The 17,377-nt window shown below is 48.5% G+C and overlaps 1 protein-coding gene across 4 annotated transcripts in view; it reads right to left on the bottom strand.

The window, feature by feature from the left end:
- Window positions 1-6,157: 6,157 nt before the first annotated feature.
- Window positions 6,158-17,377, bottom strand: part of LOC102515882 — a 111,706-nt gene continuing 100,486 nt past the window's right edge. For all 4 annotated transcript variants that reach the window (XM_032460786.1, XM_032460787.1, XM_032460788.1 and 1 more), the window contains 9 exons: window positions 17,167-17,351; window positions 16,990-17,087; window positions 14,027-14,211; window positions 12,249-12,454; window positions 11,953-12,121; window positions 11,220-11,329; window positions 10,832-10,948; window positions 10,549-10,690; window positions 6,158-6,844 (listed from right to left, as the gene is read on the bottom strand). In XM_032460786.1, the coding sequence (XP_032316677.1) occupies window positions 6,825-6,844; window positions 10,549-10,690; window positions 10,832-10,948; window positions 11,220-11,329; window positions 11,953-12,121; window positions 12,249-12,454; window positions 14,027-14,211; window positions 16,990-17,087; window positions 17,167-17,351 (1,232 nt within the window). In that variant the 3' untranslated portion in view covers window positions 6,158-6,824. The remainder of the gene's footprint in view (window positions 6,845-10,548; window positions 10,691-10,831; window positions 10,949-11,219; window positions 11,330-11,952; window positions 12,122-12,248; window positions 12,455-14,026; window positions 14,212-16,989; window positions 17,088-17,166; window positions 17,352-17,377) is intronic.

Below are 17,377 nucleotides of genomic sequence, written 5' to 3'. Positions count from 1 at the left end.
GAGGTCAGTTGAGAAGATGCAGATAAAAGAAAAGCTCTGCCCTCCCTCTATTTGCCTAAAACCAAGACATAATTTGTAAAGGTGCCCCCTCCCCCCGCCTTTCTCTACCAGGACAGAGGCTAATCATTGGAGGCGATGCTAGACCCTTGTCCACATAGACAAATTTACCTAACAAACCCTGCCCCAAACTAGCCCTTCTCTACCCTTAATTCCCCATATATTTACCTTCCCACCACAATTTACTTCCCCTAGAAGCTCCAAGTCCTATCCCTTTGTCTTGTCACTTCTCTAAAGATGTATTGTTCTTTTTCTTTTATTGAAGTGTAATTGATTTACAATGTTGTGTTAGTTTCTGGTGTACAGCATAGTGATTCAGATAGATAGATAGATAGATAGATAGATAGATAGATAGATAGATAGATAGATTGATAGATTGATAGATTCTAGTTCATATGCTTTTTCATTATAGGCTATTACAAGATGTCCTGATTGTTCAAGTTCTCACCACCGCTTGGAGTTACTCATCGCTGAGTTTTCCCATGTGCATCCGTGAGGCAGGGTGCTCATGTACTTGTTTGTTTTTCTCTTGTCAAATCTGTCTTTGGTCGGTCTCCTTGGCAAGCCCCCAGCCAATGAACCTAAGATGGGAAGGCGAAAAGGATTTTTTTCCCCTCCCCTACCGAAGTTTCTTCCAGCTTGCATGTTATTCTCCCTGAAGCTAAAACTCCAGCCTCAAGCAGGAAAGGGGACTTGCCTCCTCACCGAGGAGCACCCACCTCCTTCCTCCTCTTCCTCGCTCACTGCTGTCCCCACCTTCGCACACCCTCTGGGCTTCTGTCCCTATAAACATGCACTGCTCACTCCTCCCCTATGACTCGATTTCAGAAAAAAAATTCTTTGAGTCTCTTATTTCCTTTCTTTCAGAAAATTGTAGTAAAATACATATAACATAAAATTTACCATTTTAACCATTTTAAGTGGGTAATTCAGTGGCATTAAATACCCTGACAGTGTTGTACAACCATCACCACCATCCATCTCCAGAACTTTTTCATCTTCCTCAACTGAAACTCTAGACTCATTAAACCTTAACCCCCCACCCTCCCTCTCCCCAACAACCACCATTTTATCTTCTGTCTCTATGAGTCTGACTACTCTAGGTGCCTCAGAGAAGTGGAATCCCACAGTATTTATCCTTTCATGTCTGGCTTACTTCACTTAGCATGTCTTCAAGGTTCATCCATGTTGTAAAGATAGGTCAGAATTTTCTTCCTTTTTAAGGATGAATAGTATTCCATTGTCTGGAGAGACTTTTTTTTTAAACCCATTCATTCATTGATAGACATTTGGGTTGTATCCTTCCTTCCTCCCTCTCATCCCCCTTTTTAATTTTTAAAACATCATAATTATAAAGGAAATTTTAAAAGAAAAATAACCAGCTACACGCCACGCCCTTCCTATATAAACTCTTTCCATTTTCCCCTATTCTCTACCAGTTTTTTTCCATATGCAGTCATTCTTAGTGCAGACTTTTATTCAGTCTTGTCTTTTCTGTTTTACTTGGGGCCGAATCCTTTTTTTTTTTTCCTTCGTGTTAATACACTGCCTCATGCTGAACTTTTTGACAATCTTGAGTTCAAGATAGTGTTGGCAACTAACACACCACAACTTTAAAAAATCATCTGTTGACTGTTTTTAATTTTGTATTATCTTGAGTAATGAAATTATTTTGAAATCTCTTGGAATCATTCATGTCTCCCTTCCCTCCTTTGTTTTGGACAAAGGCCCAGGAGTGGGCTTGTTAGGTCAAAGGAATAAATGGTTTTAAGACTTTTGAAACATACTGCCAAGGTTGTACCATTGAAACTGTCCTTTACAGGATTTGAAGGGAGGGGTTTTTTGACCGCCTCACCCATTCTAGGTATAGTCATTTATGTACCTATTTTGCAATGTAATAGATTATAAAGAAAATTTTCTGTACTTGTTCTTTGTATGTTGTAGATATGAATATTTATAGGTATTTTTTAACGGATCATTCCCTTTCTGTTTCTCTTTAAACTCCGCACATACGTGTGCACACTCACTCACACACCCCAGATTGCCAGGCGGTGATGTCAAGGGAGACGTGCCCTCCCCCCGGGGTCCCTGCCGGTGCCCAGCCCACTGCTGGGTTCCCGGTAAGTGTGTGAGGGACAGAGCTGAGAGGCAGGCTGGGAAGTCTGCAGTTTCCTCTCTGGACTGGAAATCACTGAATCGTCGCACAGATTTAGAAACTTACAGGAGGTGTCATTGCAAACTGTGGGTGCCCCAGTCTCCAGCCCGCTCAGGCCCCTGCATTCCAGAGATTTATCTTTCGTTGTGAACTGTCTCCTTCCCTCCTCCTCCAGAGTTCCCAATAACAAGGCCTAGCACAGAACCTCAGATGGTTGTGGGTGAATTTCCGACTGGGTGTGACATGGCTTATGGGCCATTTTGATGCATATTAGGACAAAATGAACAAGCGCTACATATTATGGTTTGGGACACGGCTGAAGTTAATTTCACTCTTTCTCAAAGTAAATGGCAGACTGCAGGCACACCTCAGAGACAGCAGGGGCTGGGTTCCAGGCTACCGCAAAAGAGTCACACAAAGTTTTTGGCTTCCTACTACGTATAAAAGCTACGTTTATACTATACAGTAGTCTATTAAGTGTGCAATAGCATTGTGTCTAAACAAACAATGTGCATCCCTCAATTAAGTACTTTATTGCTAAAAAATGCTAACTAGCTGTCATAGTAACATCAAAGCTCACAGGTCACCATAATACATATAATAACAGTGAAAAAGTCTGAAATATTTTGAGAATTACCAAAATGTGACACAGAGACATGAAGCAAGCAGTGCTCTTAGAAAAGGTACTGATGGAGTTCCTTGATGCAGGGTTGCCACATGCCTTTGATCTGTTAAAAAACCCGCTGTATCTGCAAAGTGCTGTAAAATGAGGTGCACCTGCGTGCGGCACAAGGCTAATGTGAAAGCAGAAGAGGGAAGGTGGAGGCTGGGCAGCCTTGGGGGCAGACAGGCCCAGATCATGCCAGCCTGGCCGTCTGCTAGCTGTGTGACCTTGGGTAAGCCCCCTGGGCTCCCTGAGCCTGCTGCTTCTTCCATTACACGGGATCATCCACCCCTCATCAGGTTATTAATAAGGTCTGAGAAGAGAGCAAACATCTTTCAAAGAGCAGTGCTTGGACTCTGGGGTCTTTTGGTTGTAGCCATGGCAACACGGTGCAAGCTCAGTCATGGCACCCCTTCCCCCTCTCTTCCTTCCGGAGTATGGGAACGGGCAGTTCTGGCTTCCCCATTCCCATTCACTCCGGAAAACGCTAAGAGTCTCTAGAGTTCCTTCTTCTCATCTTCACTGAGCACCTGCTGTGGGTCAGGGAGGCCAGGGACAGCCGAGCCTAGCGTCTGGCCTTCTGGTCACCCCACTCCTCGAGGCTGACACTTCTTCACCTGTCACTCTGGAATCTGGACACTAGAACTCAGTTTCGAGAGGGCTCTGGGGGCCCCCTACTGGCAGGAGGTTTCACAGCCACTCAAGGCCCACCCCGCATCTCGCCAGTGGATGGCTGACCCCAGCAATCTAATGGATGCCTTCTTGGATTCTGCCAGCTTTATTTTTCAGTTGAAAACTCAAGGGTAAAGCCTCCCCCCGGCCCCCCCCAAAAAGTGAACAGCTTTGAAGGCTGCATCCTTGGGGTCTGAGTGCCCAGGTGCCCATAGCATCCACTGGCCCTTCTCAAGTGCCCCCTGAAACAATGAGACCGAGAGTCAGGATCTAACCCAAAGAGGGAAGCACCCAACCAGCCTTGGGATTAAGGGATTTGGGACCATCAATTCCCTCAAGGAGCCTCAGGCCTTAGGGGAGACCTGTGCAGAGGGCAGGGGAAGCCAGTCCTGGTCTAGAAAGACCCTGGGGCAGTCTGGCTCATACAGCAAAGGCTTTGGAGACAGCAGCTGAATGAGTGAATAAACATCTTGGGCAGGAAGAGTTGCTGGCATGGCTCTCTCCCTCCAGAGGTGGGTCCTGCGGGTTGGGCTGTCTCCTAGACCACAGTGCAGGTGCTGAGGAAGGTGGAGAATTATCCAGACCAGTGTGGGCTTTACTGCTCCCAGAAAGCATTTTGAAATCATTGACTAATGGCTCTTCTTTCCTGGATCTGTATTTTTCCTGATCTTCTCTGAGCTTCCTGTTTTTTTATGCTGGTCATTCTGCCCCAGACAAGAACTGTGACCTTGGTGATGGAACGGGTTTGTGGTAGGTGAGTCTGAAATCCTTGGCAGCCTGGTGCTGGCTCAGGCAAAATCTCAAACTGCAAAGAGAAGAGAAGAGAAGTAATGCTTTGCTTTGGGCCCAGAGGGCAGGCAGTGCCCTCTGTTTCCCTGAATTGAGCTGGGGGCCCCTGTTACAGCCCCTGGCACTCTGCAGGCCCAGCAGTGTCAGGCCTAGAGTGGCTCTCACTGAAAGGACATCTCCCCCTTTGGAAGAGCAGCAGGTGTGGTTAGATGGCTCCCTGTACCTGCAAAACAGAGAAGCAAGATATGCCCCCCACCCCGGTGCCAGGAGTCCCCAACTTGGGGGAAGGCTGATCCCTAGCACGTGATGCTTTGGGAGCATGGAGGCTGCACCCAAATTAGGGGGAAAGGGGAGTTCAGGGGCTGAATCCTGATGGAGAGAGGGTATCCAGGTCATGAAAGTAGCAGGGACATTCAAGTGTTTCCAGAACATTTGGTGACCTCTGAATGACTTCTCTGCACTTTCAGAAGGAAACAGCCTTACCTCTTAGATCTTCAGCCCACACTGGAGCATGGACCTTTTCAACGTAGGGGTCATAGACCCAGGCACCCTCTGCACCCTCTCTGGGCAAGTCAGGTGAGTTTTAATCCCTGTATGTCATTTCTCTTTTTCTTTTTTGATCTTATAAAGTGGGATGGGGTCATTAATACAGTATATAATAGAAGCAGAGACAGAGTCTCTTTATCTTCTTGCTGACCTTAAAGGGACTGCTTCTGGTGTTTCTCCATCAACTGTGACGTTAATGGCTGGATACCCAATACCTTAAGTTATCAGGTTAAGGAAAGTCCCTCCAAATCCTCATTTGCCAAGAGAATTTTTAAAAAAGAAAATATGAGCATCAGAGAATTTCATTAAGTGCCTTTTCTGTCATCTGTTGATACTATATTTTTGGTTCTTTTCCAGATATGATATTACACTTCTAATAATTTCTAGTTCCCTGCCAGCATTTACAGTCTGTGTTAGATAAACCCTGTTCTGAATTCCTGTGGGTGTCTATTGTCTGTGCTGGTTCTCGCTCTTAGAATTTTGTCTCTTTAAGTGTGTTCATTTTTTATAACTACAGCGTTTGTAAGTACAGTGTTTATAGTTGTATTACCACGCCTAGCATATGAAGTAGATGCTCAGAAAAAGTTTTTTAATTCAAAAAGTCCTTGGTTGTGGCAAAATATACATAACATAAAACCTACCACTTAACCATTAAGTGCACGGGTCAGCAGTGCTAAGTACATTCACATGGTTGTGCAACCCGTCTCCAGAACTCTCTTCATCTTGCAAACCTGATCCCCATTAAATAACTACCATTACCCACTTAGACTAGCCCGTGGCAACCACCACTTTACATTCTCTATGAATTTGACAACTCCAGGTACCTCATATAAGGGCACTCATAGACTATTTGTCCCTTTGTGACTGGTTTATTTCGCTCACCATATTGTTCCTCAAAGTTCATCCATGTTGTAGCATGTGTCAGTATTTCCTTCCTTGTTAAGGCTGCGTAATATTCCATAGTGTGTGTATACATACACACACATTTTATTTATCCATTCAGTTGATAGACACTTTGTAACTTTTGGCTGTTGTGAATAATGATGCTATGGTGAGTGTACAAATACCTCTTTGAGATCCTGCCTTCAGTTCTTTTGAGTGTATACCCAGAAGTGGAATGGCTGGATATGGTAATTTAATTTTTAATTTTTTTGAGGAACCGCCAACATGTTTTCCATACTGGCTGCACCATTTTACATTGCCACCAACGGTACACAATGGTTCCAATTTCTCCACATCTTTAACACTATTTTCTAATTTTTTGATAGTAGCCATTTTAATAGATGTGTTTGTATCTCATTGTGGTTTTGATTCACATTTCCCTAATGATTAGTGATGCTGAGTATCTTCTCATGTACTTGCTGGCCATTTGTACAGCTTCTTTGGAGGAATGTCTATTCAACTCCTTTGACCATTTTTAAAACAGGCTGAGTTGTGGAAGTTCTTTATGTGTTTGGAATATTAACCTCTTATCAGATAAGATTTGCAAATGTTTTTTCCAATTCCATAGGCTGCCTTTATACTAAGAAATCATTGCCAAACCCAATGTCATTAAGATTTCTAAGAGTTTTATAGTTTTAGTTCTTACATTTATGTATTTGATCCACTTTGAGCTAAGGTTTTTATATGGTATAAGGTAAGGGTCCAACTTAATTCTTGTGCATGTAGATATCCATTTTTCCCAACACCGTTTGATGAAAAGACTACTTCCTCCATCGAATGGTCTTGACATCTATGTCAAAAATCATTTGACCATATGTGCAAGGGTCTACTTCTGGGCTTTGCTATGCCTTTGGTCTGTATGTCACCAGTGCCACACCGTTTTGATTACTGTAGCATATGTTACAAGTTTTGAAACCAGGAAGTGTGAGTCCTCTAACTTTGTTCTTTTTCAAGATTGCTTTGGCTATTTGGGGTGCCTCTGAGATTTCGTATGAATTTTCAGGTAGGTTTTTTTATTTCTGCAAAAAAAAAAAAAAAAAGCCATGGGATTTTTGTCAGAAATTGCATTAAATCTCTAGATCACTGAGCAGTATTCATACTTTAATGATATTAAGTCTTCCAATTCATGAACATGGGCTATCTTCCCATTTATTTGTATCTGCTTGAATTTCTTTCAGCAGTGCTTTGTAGTTTTCAATGTAAGAGTTTTTCACCTCTTCAGTTAAGTTTATTCCTAAGTATTTTATTCTTTTTGATACTATTATAAATAGAATTATTTTCTTAATTTCCTTTTTGGATTGCTCATTGTTAGTGTATAGAAACGATTGATTTTTGCGTGTTGATTTTATATTCTGCAATGTTGCCAAATTTGTTTACCAATTCTAACAAGGTTTTAAAATTTTTCAATCTTTGTGGTTTTCTACATATGTATAAGATCCTGTCATTTGAAAACAGAGAAAACTTCTTCCTTCACAATTTGGATGCTTTCTGTTTCTTTTTCTTGCCTAATTGTTCTGACTAGGACTTCCAATGCTATATTAAACAAAAGTGGCAAAAGTAGGCATCCTTGTCTTACTCCTGATCTTAGAGGAAAAGCTTTCAGTCTTTTACCATTGAATATGGCGTTATCATCTGCAGGCTTGTCACATGTGGCCTTTATTATGTTAAGGTAGTTTCCTTTTATTCTTAGACTGTTGAGTATTTTTATCATGAAAGGGTGCTGAATTTTGTCAAATGTTTTCTCTACATCAATTTCAGAAGATCGTGTGTTTTTTATTCCCTTTTATTCTGCTAATGTGGTATATACTACATTGATTTTCCTATGTTGAACCGTCTTTGCATTTCAGGAACAACCCCACGTGGTTGTGGTGTAGAATCCTTTTCCTGTGCTCTTGATTTCTGTTTGCCAATATAGTCATCCCTCAGTATCCATGGGGATTGGTTCCAGGACCCCCCCCCCCCGAGATACCAAATCTGGAGATGCTTAAGTCCCTTATACAAAATGACATAGTGTTTGCATATAACCTATATATATCCTCCTGTATAGTTTAAATGATCTATAGATTACTTATAATACCTAATATAATGTAAATGCTATGTAAATTTTGCCAGTATGGATTTTTTTTTTTTTTAATATTTCCAACCTGTTGTTGGTTGAATCTGTGGATGTAGAACCCATAGATATGGAGGGCCAGCTGTATTTTTTTTTTTTTTTTTGAGGATTTTTGCATCTATGTTCATCAGGGGTATTATTCTGTAGTTTTCTTGAAGTGTCTGTAGCTTTGGTATCAAGATAATTCTGGCCTCATAAAATGGATTTGGAGATGTTCCCTCTTCAATTTTTTGGTATGAGTTTGAGGAGGCTTGGTTTTAAGTCTTTAAATGCTTGATAGAAGTCACTAGTGAGACTATCTGGCCCAGGGCTTTTCTTTGTTGGGAAATTTTTGATTACTGAGTCAATTTTCTTGCTAGTTACAAGTCTGTTTAGATTTCTGTTTCTTCATGATTCAGCTTTGGCAGGTTATATATCTCATCTCTAGGAATTTGTCCATTTCATCTAGGTTGTCCAATTTGCTGTCATACAAGTGTTCATAGTACTTTTTCCTAATCCTTTTTGGTTCTGTAAAAATCAGTCGTAATGGCCCCTATTTCATTTCTGATTTTACTGACTTTTGAGTCGTCTTTTTTTATATTAGTCTATCTAGCTAAAGATTTGTCAATTCAGTTGATCTTTTAAAAAAAAAACACAAACAACTTTTGGGATCATTATTTTCTTTCTTGTTTTTCTATTCTCTACATTTATCTCTGCACTAATCTTCATGATGTCCTTCCTTTTGCTAGCTTCAGGTTTGGTTTGTTCTTTTCCTGGATCCTTAAGGAGTAAAGTTAGGGTGTTGATTTGTGCTCTTCTTTAATGGAGGGATCTACAACGATACATCTCCTTCTTAGCACTGCTTTCTCTAGAGCCCATACTTCTGGTATGTTGTGTTTTTATTTTCATTTGTCTCAAGATATTTTCTAATTAACCTTGTGATTTCTTTGACTCATGGGGTGTTTGAGTATGTTGTTTAATTTTGTACAATTTGTGATTTTTTTTTCCAGTTCTGCCATTTTTAGTTTCCACTGTGACTGGAAAATAGTTCGTATAATTTCAATTTTTTAAAAGTTATTTAGATTTGTTCTGTGACCTAACATGTGGTCTATCCTGAAGAATGTTCAGTGTGCACTTGAGAAAAACAGATACCCTGCTGTTGTTGGGTGGAGTACTGTGTACATCTCTGTTAGGTCCACTCAATCTGTCATGTTGTTCAAGTTCTCTAGTTCTTTATTGCTCGCCTCTCTATTCATTCTTGGACTGTGCTTTTACTGTTACTGTTTCTATGGAGTATCTTTTTCCATCCTTTCACTCTCAACCTATGTGTGTCCTTAGATCTAAAGTGCATCTCTTGGAGGCAGCACAAATTATTGTATTTTTTAGCTCCAGAATGTTTTGGGTTCTTTGTAACGTCTTTGCTGATACTCTCAATTTGCTCAGATACTGTTTTCCTGGTTTCACTTAGTTGCCCACCCATCCTTCTTCTCCTGCTGACTGAACATATTTAAGATGGTTATTTTAAAGTCTCTGTTGAGTCTCAAGGCCTCTATTTTTTGAGTTTGTTTCCAGAGATTTACTCTGTCTGGGCCCTGTCTCCCTGTTTCTCATTTAATCAGGTTTTCCAGTTAACAGAATCAACAGCAGAAGAGAACATTAGTTAAGTTTTAAATCTCAGGGAATATTTTCATTTCTAGAAGTTATCTTTGATAATCCCTAATTCTAGCATCCAAAGATTTTGGAGAAAGATTTTCTCCTTGACCAAACTCTACTCAGGCTTCTTAGAACTCCTCTCAACTAGGCCCTGATTTTTAGGCTTCCATTGTCATCTCTGCATTGTCCAATTTTGGCAGGAATTCTGTTAAGTCAGTTTAGCAGAATTCCCACCCTCCACAGCTGATCACCTCGACATCTGATAGGAGTCCTCACCTGGTGATGTCTCATCACCGTGGCCTGCCTTCAGCAAGAATCCTGTTAGGCCAGGTTAGCCAGAATCTCCCTCACCCCTGATGTTTCTTAGTAATTTTCCATCCCCTGATCCCCACCCTGCTCCTGGACTATAAATCCCCCCTTTTCCCTGTTGGACTAAGAGCTGAGCCCAGTCTTTCTCCCCCTACTGCAGTGGACCCCTATACCTATCACCACAGATCCCCGAATAAAGCCTGCCTTACTGTTCTTTCATGAGTGTTATGGGTACTTCTAACAGGGTTACACTGCTGTGGTCTGGTGCAGTTGCTGACTTCCGTGTCTGTGTAGTGGGGCTTTAGCCACAGGAATCATGCATGACATTGGGGACCCCTGGGCACACATGCACCCATTGTAGAGTGTACATTCAAACCTCCTAATGGCAGGTCTGTGGTTATAAGTTTTCAGGAGGTGACTATCTCTTATAGCTGCCTGACCTCCCAGAGCTATTGTCTCCTGTGCCAGAGGTCACAGGGCTTGCTAGACGTGGCTGGACCTCTTTTTCTTAGTAAGTACTCCTTTGCACATAGCTTTGTTTTGACTCTTATTAGCTCACTGTATGACAACTGAGTGCCTATCCCCTTGGCAGGAGCTAAGAGAAAGGACCTGGTTTTCCCTCTGGGCTGGAAGGCAGGGGTCCTAGTGCTTGCTGGCCATGCAGCTTACCACACTGTGGAGGAGGGTCCATGGGCACGAATCCCCGGGCACACAGGTGAATGTAGGTGGCCGCCAGGGTGCAGGCAGTTTGGAGCTCTTGGGTGCCACAGGTGTCCTGGAGGCACAGGTTGAGGAAGGGTGTGGGGTCCACCTGAAATCGAGCTGCAGTCAGTGTCCTTGCCCACCACACTCTTGGGAGTAGCACAGAGGAGGGGTGTAGGCTAGACGGGGGCAAGGGCCTTCTTTGTCCCGTGGTCCACCTGCTGAATGGCCACCACAGCCTCACACTCACCACCCCGAAGCAGTTCCCCAGGCTGGAATAGGGGTCCTGGAAGAAAGCCTGGCAGGTGGGGCTCTGTCCTAGGCATGCCAGCTGAGTCTTCTCCACGGCCCTGCAGTCACTACCCACCTGGCGGGATGAACCCAAGACTCAGGCCTCTTGCCTGGACCTCTTTCCTCTTGGGCAGCTCCACCAGGTGCAGCAGCCTTGAGAGGGGACAACCATCCCTCGGCTCGGATGGGGGCCACACCTGCACCCTGCTCTGGTCCATGGCCCATCCACACAGACCCTTCCTGCTCCAGGGCACACCTGACCACACCTGTTTCCAATCTCCACCCCTAGTGGCGTGCCCTAGTGATGACGCCCAAGCCCGAGGGGGAAGGGCTGCCAATCGGCTCACCTGCCAGGCAAGCGTGAACTCCTCCAGGCTGCTGGCCACCGAGCCGTCCGGCAGCATCAGCTCATTGTCTGCCTCATTGTCATTGGTGCCCAGGAAGCCGGCGGACAGGCCTGTGGGGCAGGGAAGGGAGGGCAGGCCATGAGAGCCTGCTGGACAGGGTCAGTGGTGGGTCTGGCTAAGCCCTACGCCCTCCACGCCTGACCCCTGCAACACCAGCCCTCCGAATCTTCACCAGAGGGAGAGGAGAAAAGGGACTGAGGAAAGATTTGTGCTCCGCCCCAGGCCTCCCCTGTCCAGCATCCCCATCCTGAGTGGCCGGGAGGTGTTCCCAGAGAAGGGGGAGAAACGCGGGGCCACAGCCCTGGGCTCAAAGCCCGGCTCTGGGGCTCATGGCCGTGGGAGCAGGGGCCAGTAAATTAACCTCGGTCAGGCCATCTGTCCCAGGGGACGACAGTGGGAGGCTCACGTGGAGAGGCTCGGACTGTGTGTATTATAGCGCCTGAAGCAGGGCCGCAGTCACCCAGCAGGGCTGCATCAAGAGCTGCGCTGCCCCTGGAGTAAGGAGTGTCCCAGTGCAGGAGCTCAAAGGTGGGAGAGACAGCCTTTGACTCTTCCAGTTGCGAGCCCCCAGCCTCCCAAGGACACAGAGTGCTGTCCACCGGGATCTGTCGGTCTCAGCCCTGGAAGCTGACCCCGCCCTGGCTTAAAGCTGCCAGCAGGGGCCCAAACCCACCGTGCTGCCAGACGCCCAGAGTCAGGCTGCAGAGGCCGGCTTGGACGTCACAGGCGATGGAGACGCCGTCCTCACTGCTCAGCTCGATCCTGGTCTTGGCAGGAGGCGGAGGCAAAACCAGGTCCAGACAGCTCTCCCCAGGCAGGGAGTTGTTGTACAGCCTGTAGGTCTGTGGGCCAGACAGGGGCTGAGCAGGACAGGTGACGTGCTCCACGGGGCACAGGCATGCGGGCGTGACAGCCCACAGGGCGGCCTGTGTCCTTGGTGGCCGGCCCCTCCCACTCTCGCACACTCACCTTCAGGCTGGGGTAGAAGACCAGGGTGCTGCGGTTCAGCGCTACAGTCAGGGACGTGAGCCCTGAGCCTGCCCGGCTCAGCGTCAGTGAGAACGTGTCGTGAGCGAAGTCCCTGGCCAGCAGCAGGCTGCCACAGTGGGTGCTGAGACCCCACACCCGGCCGTCAAAGGTCACCACGTGCCTGGCCCCAGCCACCACAGCATGGTCTGGGGGAAAGAGGCCAGAGGCAGGTGAGCAGGGCCCACTGTGCCCACTGCATGGGGGCCCTGAGCCCCCGGGGCACCCCAGGGTGTCCAGGTCCTGTTCCTTGGCCCGTGTGTCCTCAGGGGCAGTCCCATGTGGGGAAGGGGGTGTCTGTTCCCAGGAACCCTGGGCTTCAAGATGACTTGAGTTCTAGAGGTGCCCCAAGATGAACAGTCTACAGCCAAGCTGGCAATAAAAAGGGACCAAGGACTGGTACACCCTCCAGCACGGTAAGCCTCGGAAACTCTGCACTGAGCAAAAAGCCCATTAGAGACGAGCACGGTTCCGTCCACACACAGTGTCCAGAATAGGCAAACGCTATCAGACACAGAGACAGAAAGCAGGCTGGGGGTAGCCAAGGGATGGGGGCACTGAGAGCTAAGGGATGCGGGGTAATGACGATGTTCTGCAGCTGACTGTGACGATGGATAGACGCCTCTGTGAAGAGACAGAAGCCACTGAATCGGTGACTTTACATGGGCAACTTGGGTGGTATGTGAATTAGATCTCAATGAAGCAACTGCAGGAGACAGACATATTCACCGTTAAAAATTATATATATACACACATATATGGGGCAAAAGGCTCCATCCAACAGGAGGAGGTGCCATGTTGGCTGGGCTCTGCCCTCTTCACCAGAGAGGGTTGGTTCTGAGCCATCACCGCTGCTTAGGTCGGGGGTGGGGAGTGGATAAGAGAATCACCACCTGTTGAACACACGCCAGGACCAGGTACCTGCCACTTACTGGCCGTGATGGCTTCACAGGGTGTCAGAGCCGAAGGTCACAGGCCAGCCCCAGGTCACACATATGGAACCGAAAGGCCAGGCTGTTTCCAGTCAACCCTTTGCATAGTGGATAAGTACCCTGACTCTAGGAGGGCACCCCCCCACCCACCCGAGCCGCCGCATTCCCACCTGGGCGATCACAAGACCCCACACTACACACCAGCCCTTGCCAAGGCCTGGGAGCCACAACGGCCCACCGACTTGAGACCCTCCCCGGCACCCAGGGTACATGCTTGGTACCACACGAGTGAGCCACGCTGCCTGCTCCAGTCCCAGAGAGGTGCGAAGGCTCACCAGAGCACATCCAGGGGAGGACCGAGGCAAACTCCCAGGGCCTCCAAGCCCCCTGAGCGGGTCCCGGCATTGCCTGCAGCTCCAGGCCTTGCCTGACGACAGTCTGGACTCAATAGTGGCTTCTGGCTACAACTGGAGGGTTGCCTCTTGCTTCTCCTGCAGGGTCCGCCGGGAGGAAGCTGGCCTGGAGCCCTCAGCCACTCACCACACCTCCCTGCACGCTCCAGGCTCTTGTTCTGGATGAAAGCCTGAATCTGCAGCCCCACCCTAGTCCTGTTTGACCTTGGGAAGCCCAGTACCCTCTGGGCTCAGCTGGGGACCAGATGGGCCCAGCACAACAATGCTAAGCCTTCCCTGGGTGACCGAGGAACAATCCCACTGTCCGTCTGCCCTGCCAGGTCCTCCTCCCGCATCCCGCAGGGGCTCCCAGGGAGGAGGGCGGGGCAGGACGCACATCCAGAGGGGCTCCCCTGCAGGTGGCGTCTGAGCCGGTGGTACCCAGCCAGCATGCTGGTCCTGTACAGCTCTCGGAGCGGCCGCAGCAGCTTCTCCTCCACCAGGTGGCTGGTCACGCGGGCCACATCCAGGGGCTCATCTCCCACAGGCAGCAGCGGCAGCGTCACCACCACTGAGCGGTCCCTGGAGGGAGCACGGAGGAGCTGGGAGACCCCAGCCCAAGCTGAGCCTGTCAGAGCCTTACTTTCTGCAGCTACAGAACAGCCACGTGGAAGTCTGGCATAAGCTTGACCTCTGCAGACCATCAGCCTCTTAGGGAGGAAACGGGCTTTGTTTTGGGCGGGGGTATAATGGGGTGGAGGTTGGCCATCCTATTTTAAGGATGCAGGTGTCTGATCTCGTGCTGGGGCCCGAATGTATGTGCTGTCCCCGAGAGCCTCGGATCAGCACGGGGACAGCCTTGTGTGTGGATCCCGAGGGACCAATGAGGGCAGCAAGGGTATCGGCAGAAGCAGGAGGTCAGAGCCAAAGGGAACCTGGAGCCAGAGGTTCCGCACTGAGGGAGGACACTGGCACTTTCTAGGGACGTAGAAGACTGGTCCCGTCGACCCCGGGGATCTGAAGGTGCAGGGAGACCCAGGCCACCTTGGGGTTCCCAGGGGACAAGGGATGCATCACACCCTCCTGTAGGTGGGCCAATGGAGGGGGCAGGAGACATTTACCTTCCCCCCGAGCAGCCCAGGGAACCTGCAGTTTGGGGCAGGAGGTGGCCTGAATTCCTCTTATGGCACCAGCATCCAGTTGTGACCCTGTGCTGGGACACCCCCAGGGACAGGATCCCACTGTGTCCCCAGCAGCCCCTTCCCTTTTCAAGCAGCCGTGTCTGGTCCATCATTCTGCATCTGAACTAAAACACTGCCTTGCCTGCAGCGCCTCACCAGTAGCCTACGTTCTGACAGCAGCCTGGGCACCAGCTCCGGGGCAGGAATTTACATGCCCCACCTTTCCTATCAGGAGGGGAAACTCAGACACAAGAGCCGATCCAGGGTTGCCCCAGTTAGAGCTGGATTCAAGCTCAAGCTGCCCGCTGTGAGGCTGCCAGCTGTGGAGGAGGGACCTGTCACGGTTCTAGGCCCCCGTTCCCGGGAGGGCCTCCCCATGACCTGTCACTGAGGCTGGCTAGTAACTTCTCTAACAACTTCCAAACTGCTCTACGGCCCAGGCTTCCAAGTCAGCTGCCTAGAAAGGTCTTGATGGCTTCTCACACTGAACAGGTCCAGAAAAAAGCTCACCCACTCCCACCATGGTAGGCTGAACAACGGTCCCAAAGACACGCAAGCCCCTGTGACTGACAACTGCGTTCTTAGATGGCCAAAGGGACTTTGAAGGTGTGACTGTGTTAGGGATTTTGGGAAGGATTATCCAGGTGGGCCAATGGAGTCACAATAGACCTTATAAGAGAGGCAGGGGGGTCAGAGAGGAGATATAAGGACAAAAGTTAAAGGCGAGAAGGCGTTGCACTCTAGGCTTTGAAGATGGAAGTGGGGCCATGAGCCAAGGAAGGCAGGCAGCTGGAAAAGGTAAAGGAATGATTCTCCCCTGAGCCTCTGGGAGGAACCTGAAATTCATTTCAAATTTCTGATCTCCAGAGCGACACAAGAATAAATTTGTTGCTTTAAGCCACTGCATTTGCAGTAATTTGCTAGAGCAGCAATAGAAAACTAGCAAAGCTCCAGTCTGCACCCCCCCACCCTCATCATCCCCATTGCTGCATAAACAGATCCTCCATCCTAACAGCTGTCAAAGCCAAAACCCTTGGAGTCATCCCTGGCTCCTCTCTTCCATCACCTTCATTCAGTCTGTAAGCAAATCCTAGAGGCTTATCCTGAAAACATCCAGAATCTGACCACCTCATACTCCCTCCACAGCTGCCATTGCTCACAGAGCCACTCTCCTGTCTCGCCTGGACAACCACCACCAGGACCATTCTAAATTGGGCTCCCTACCTCTATGCTCCCCGTTCCTGTCCCCAGTCTTCATTCTCAACACGGGGGGCCAGAGGGATCTTTTTAAGTGAAAGGTAGATCATGTCCTTCCTCGGCTCAAAACCTCCTAAGAGTTCCCACTTTTGAGTAACAGACAAAGGTCTCGGGCTGCCTGGAACCCCATTAACTCTGAATCCTCCACCCTGCACTTCAGCCGTCCTGGTTTCCTTCATACTCATCAAGCAGGAGGTACATCCCCACCCCTGGGCCTTTGCACCGGCTGTGCCCACCTCCTGGAACTCTCATCCCGTGAAGAACACACGGCTCGCTCCCTCACCCTTCAAGCCCTGGTGCAAATGCTATTTTCTCCTTGAAGTCGACCACAGCCATGTTCCTTACAGCGCTCCTCCCTCAACCCATTTGTCCTGTCTTTTTTTTTTCTGTAGCATTTGGCACCTAACATACTAGCTGAGAGGCTGGTAGCCTACAGCCTGTGGCCAAATCCAGCCTGTGTCCCATTTTTGGACAGCCTGCAAGCTAAGGATATCTTTTACATGTTTAAAGGATTCTTTAAAAGACAAAACCAAATAAACAAAGGCTATGTGAGATACCATCTGGCTACAAAGCCGGAACACTTCACTCTCAGGTCTATTATAGGAAAGGTGTGCTGGCCCCTGGGGTCAATAACCTAGTCCCTGTTTTCAGTGACCATCTCCCCAGTCACCCATGGACTCCATGATGGCCAGATCTGTCCCGTTCACCACTGCATCTGCAGCACCTAAAACAACGCCTGCTTAGAGGGCATACTCTTAAGATAACCTGTGGAATGAAGTCTTAAGTCTCAGTTTCCTCATCTGTAAAATGGGTACTGGGAAGGCCTCTGTAGCAGGGCTGTTGGGAGGAGCAAATGAGATGGAGGCATCCAGCAGGTGCCTGGGGTGGGGCAGCCCCTCAGGGAGGGACACATCCAAGTCACCTGGCCGAGAAGCGGTACAGGTCCAGCAAGGGTTTGCAGAGCCTCCTCAGTGCCTGTGAGATCACGGCTTCCATCCAAGACAGCATCTGCTCAGCGGCCTGGAGGGGTCGGGGTGTGAGAGCCAGCAGCGCCATCCCCGCCTGCAGGGCCGCCTTCCGCCCCCTCGCCCCACCTCACCAGCTCCAGGGCGCCCCTCACGGACTCTAGTGCTGCCCCGATGGGCCTGGACACCCAGGGCCCCGGCATCCGGGACACCCAGGCCTGCAGCCACTGCATGGCCTCCTCGGCCCGCTCCCGCCACACCTCGTCCAAGGGCCGCAGTGTCACCTCCAAGTAAGCGTCCTTCAGCGTGGCCAGGGGCCCTGCAGAGGCAGCCACAGCCCACCGT

Source organism: Camelus ferus, chromosome 18 (assembly GCF_009834535.1).
Source record: "Camelus ferus isolate YT-003-E chromosome 18, BCGSAC_Cfer_1.0, whole genome shotgun sequence".
NCBI lineage: Eukaryota > Metazoa > Chordata > Mammalia > Artiodactyla > Camelidae > Camelus > Camelus ferus.
Note: the sequence above shows the minus strand (reverse complement) of the source record. Positions and strands in the feature narration are given on the sequence as shown.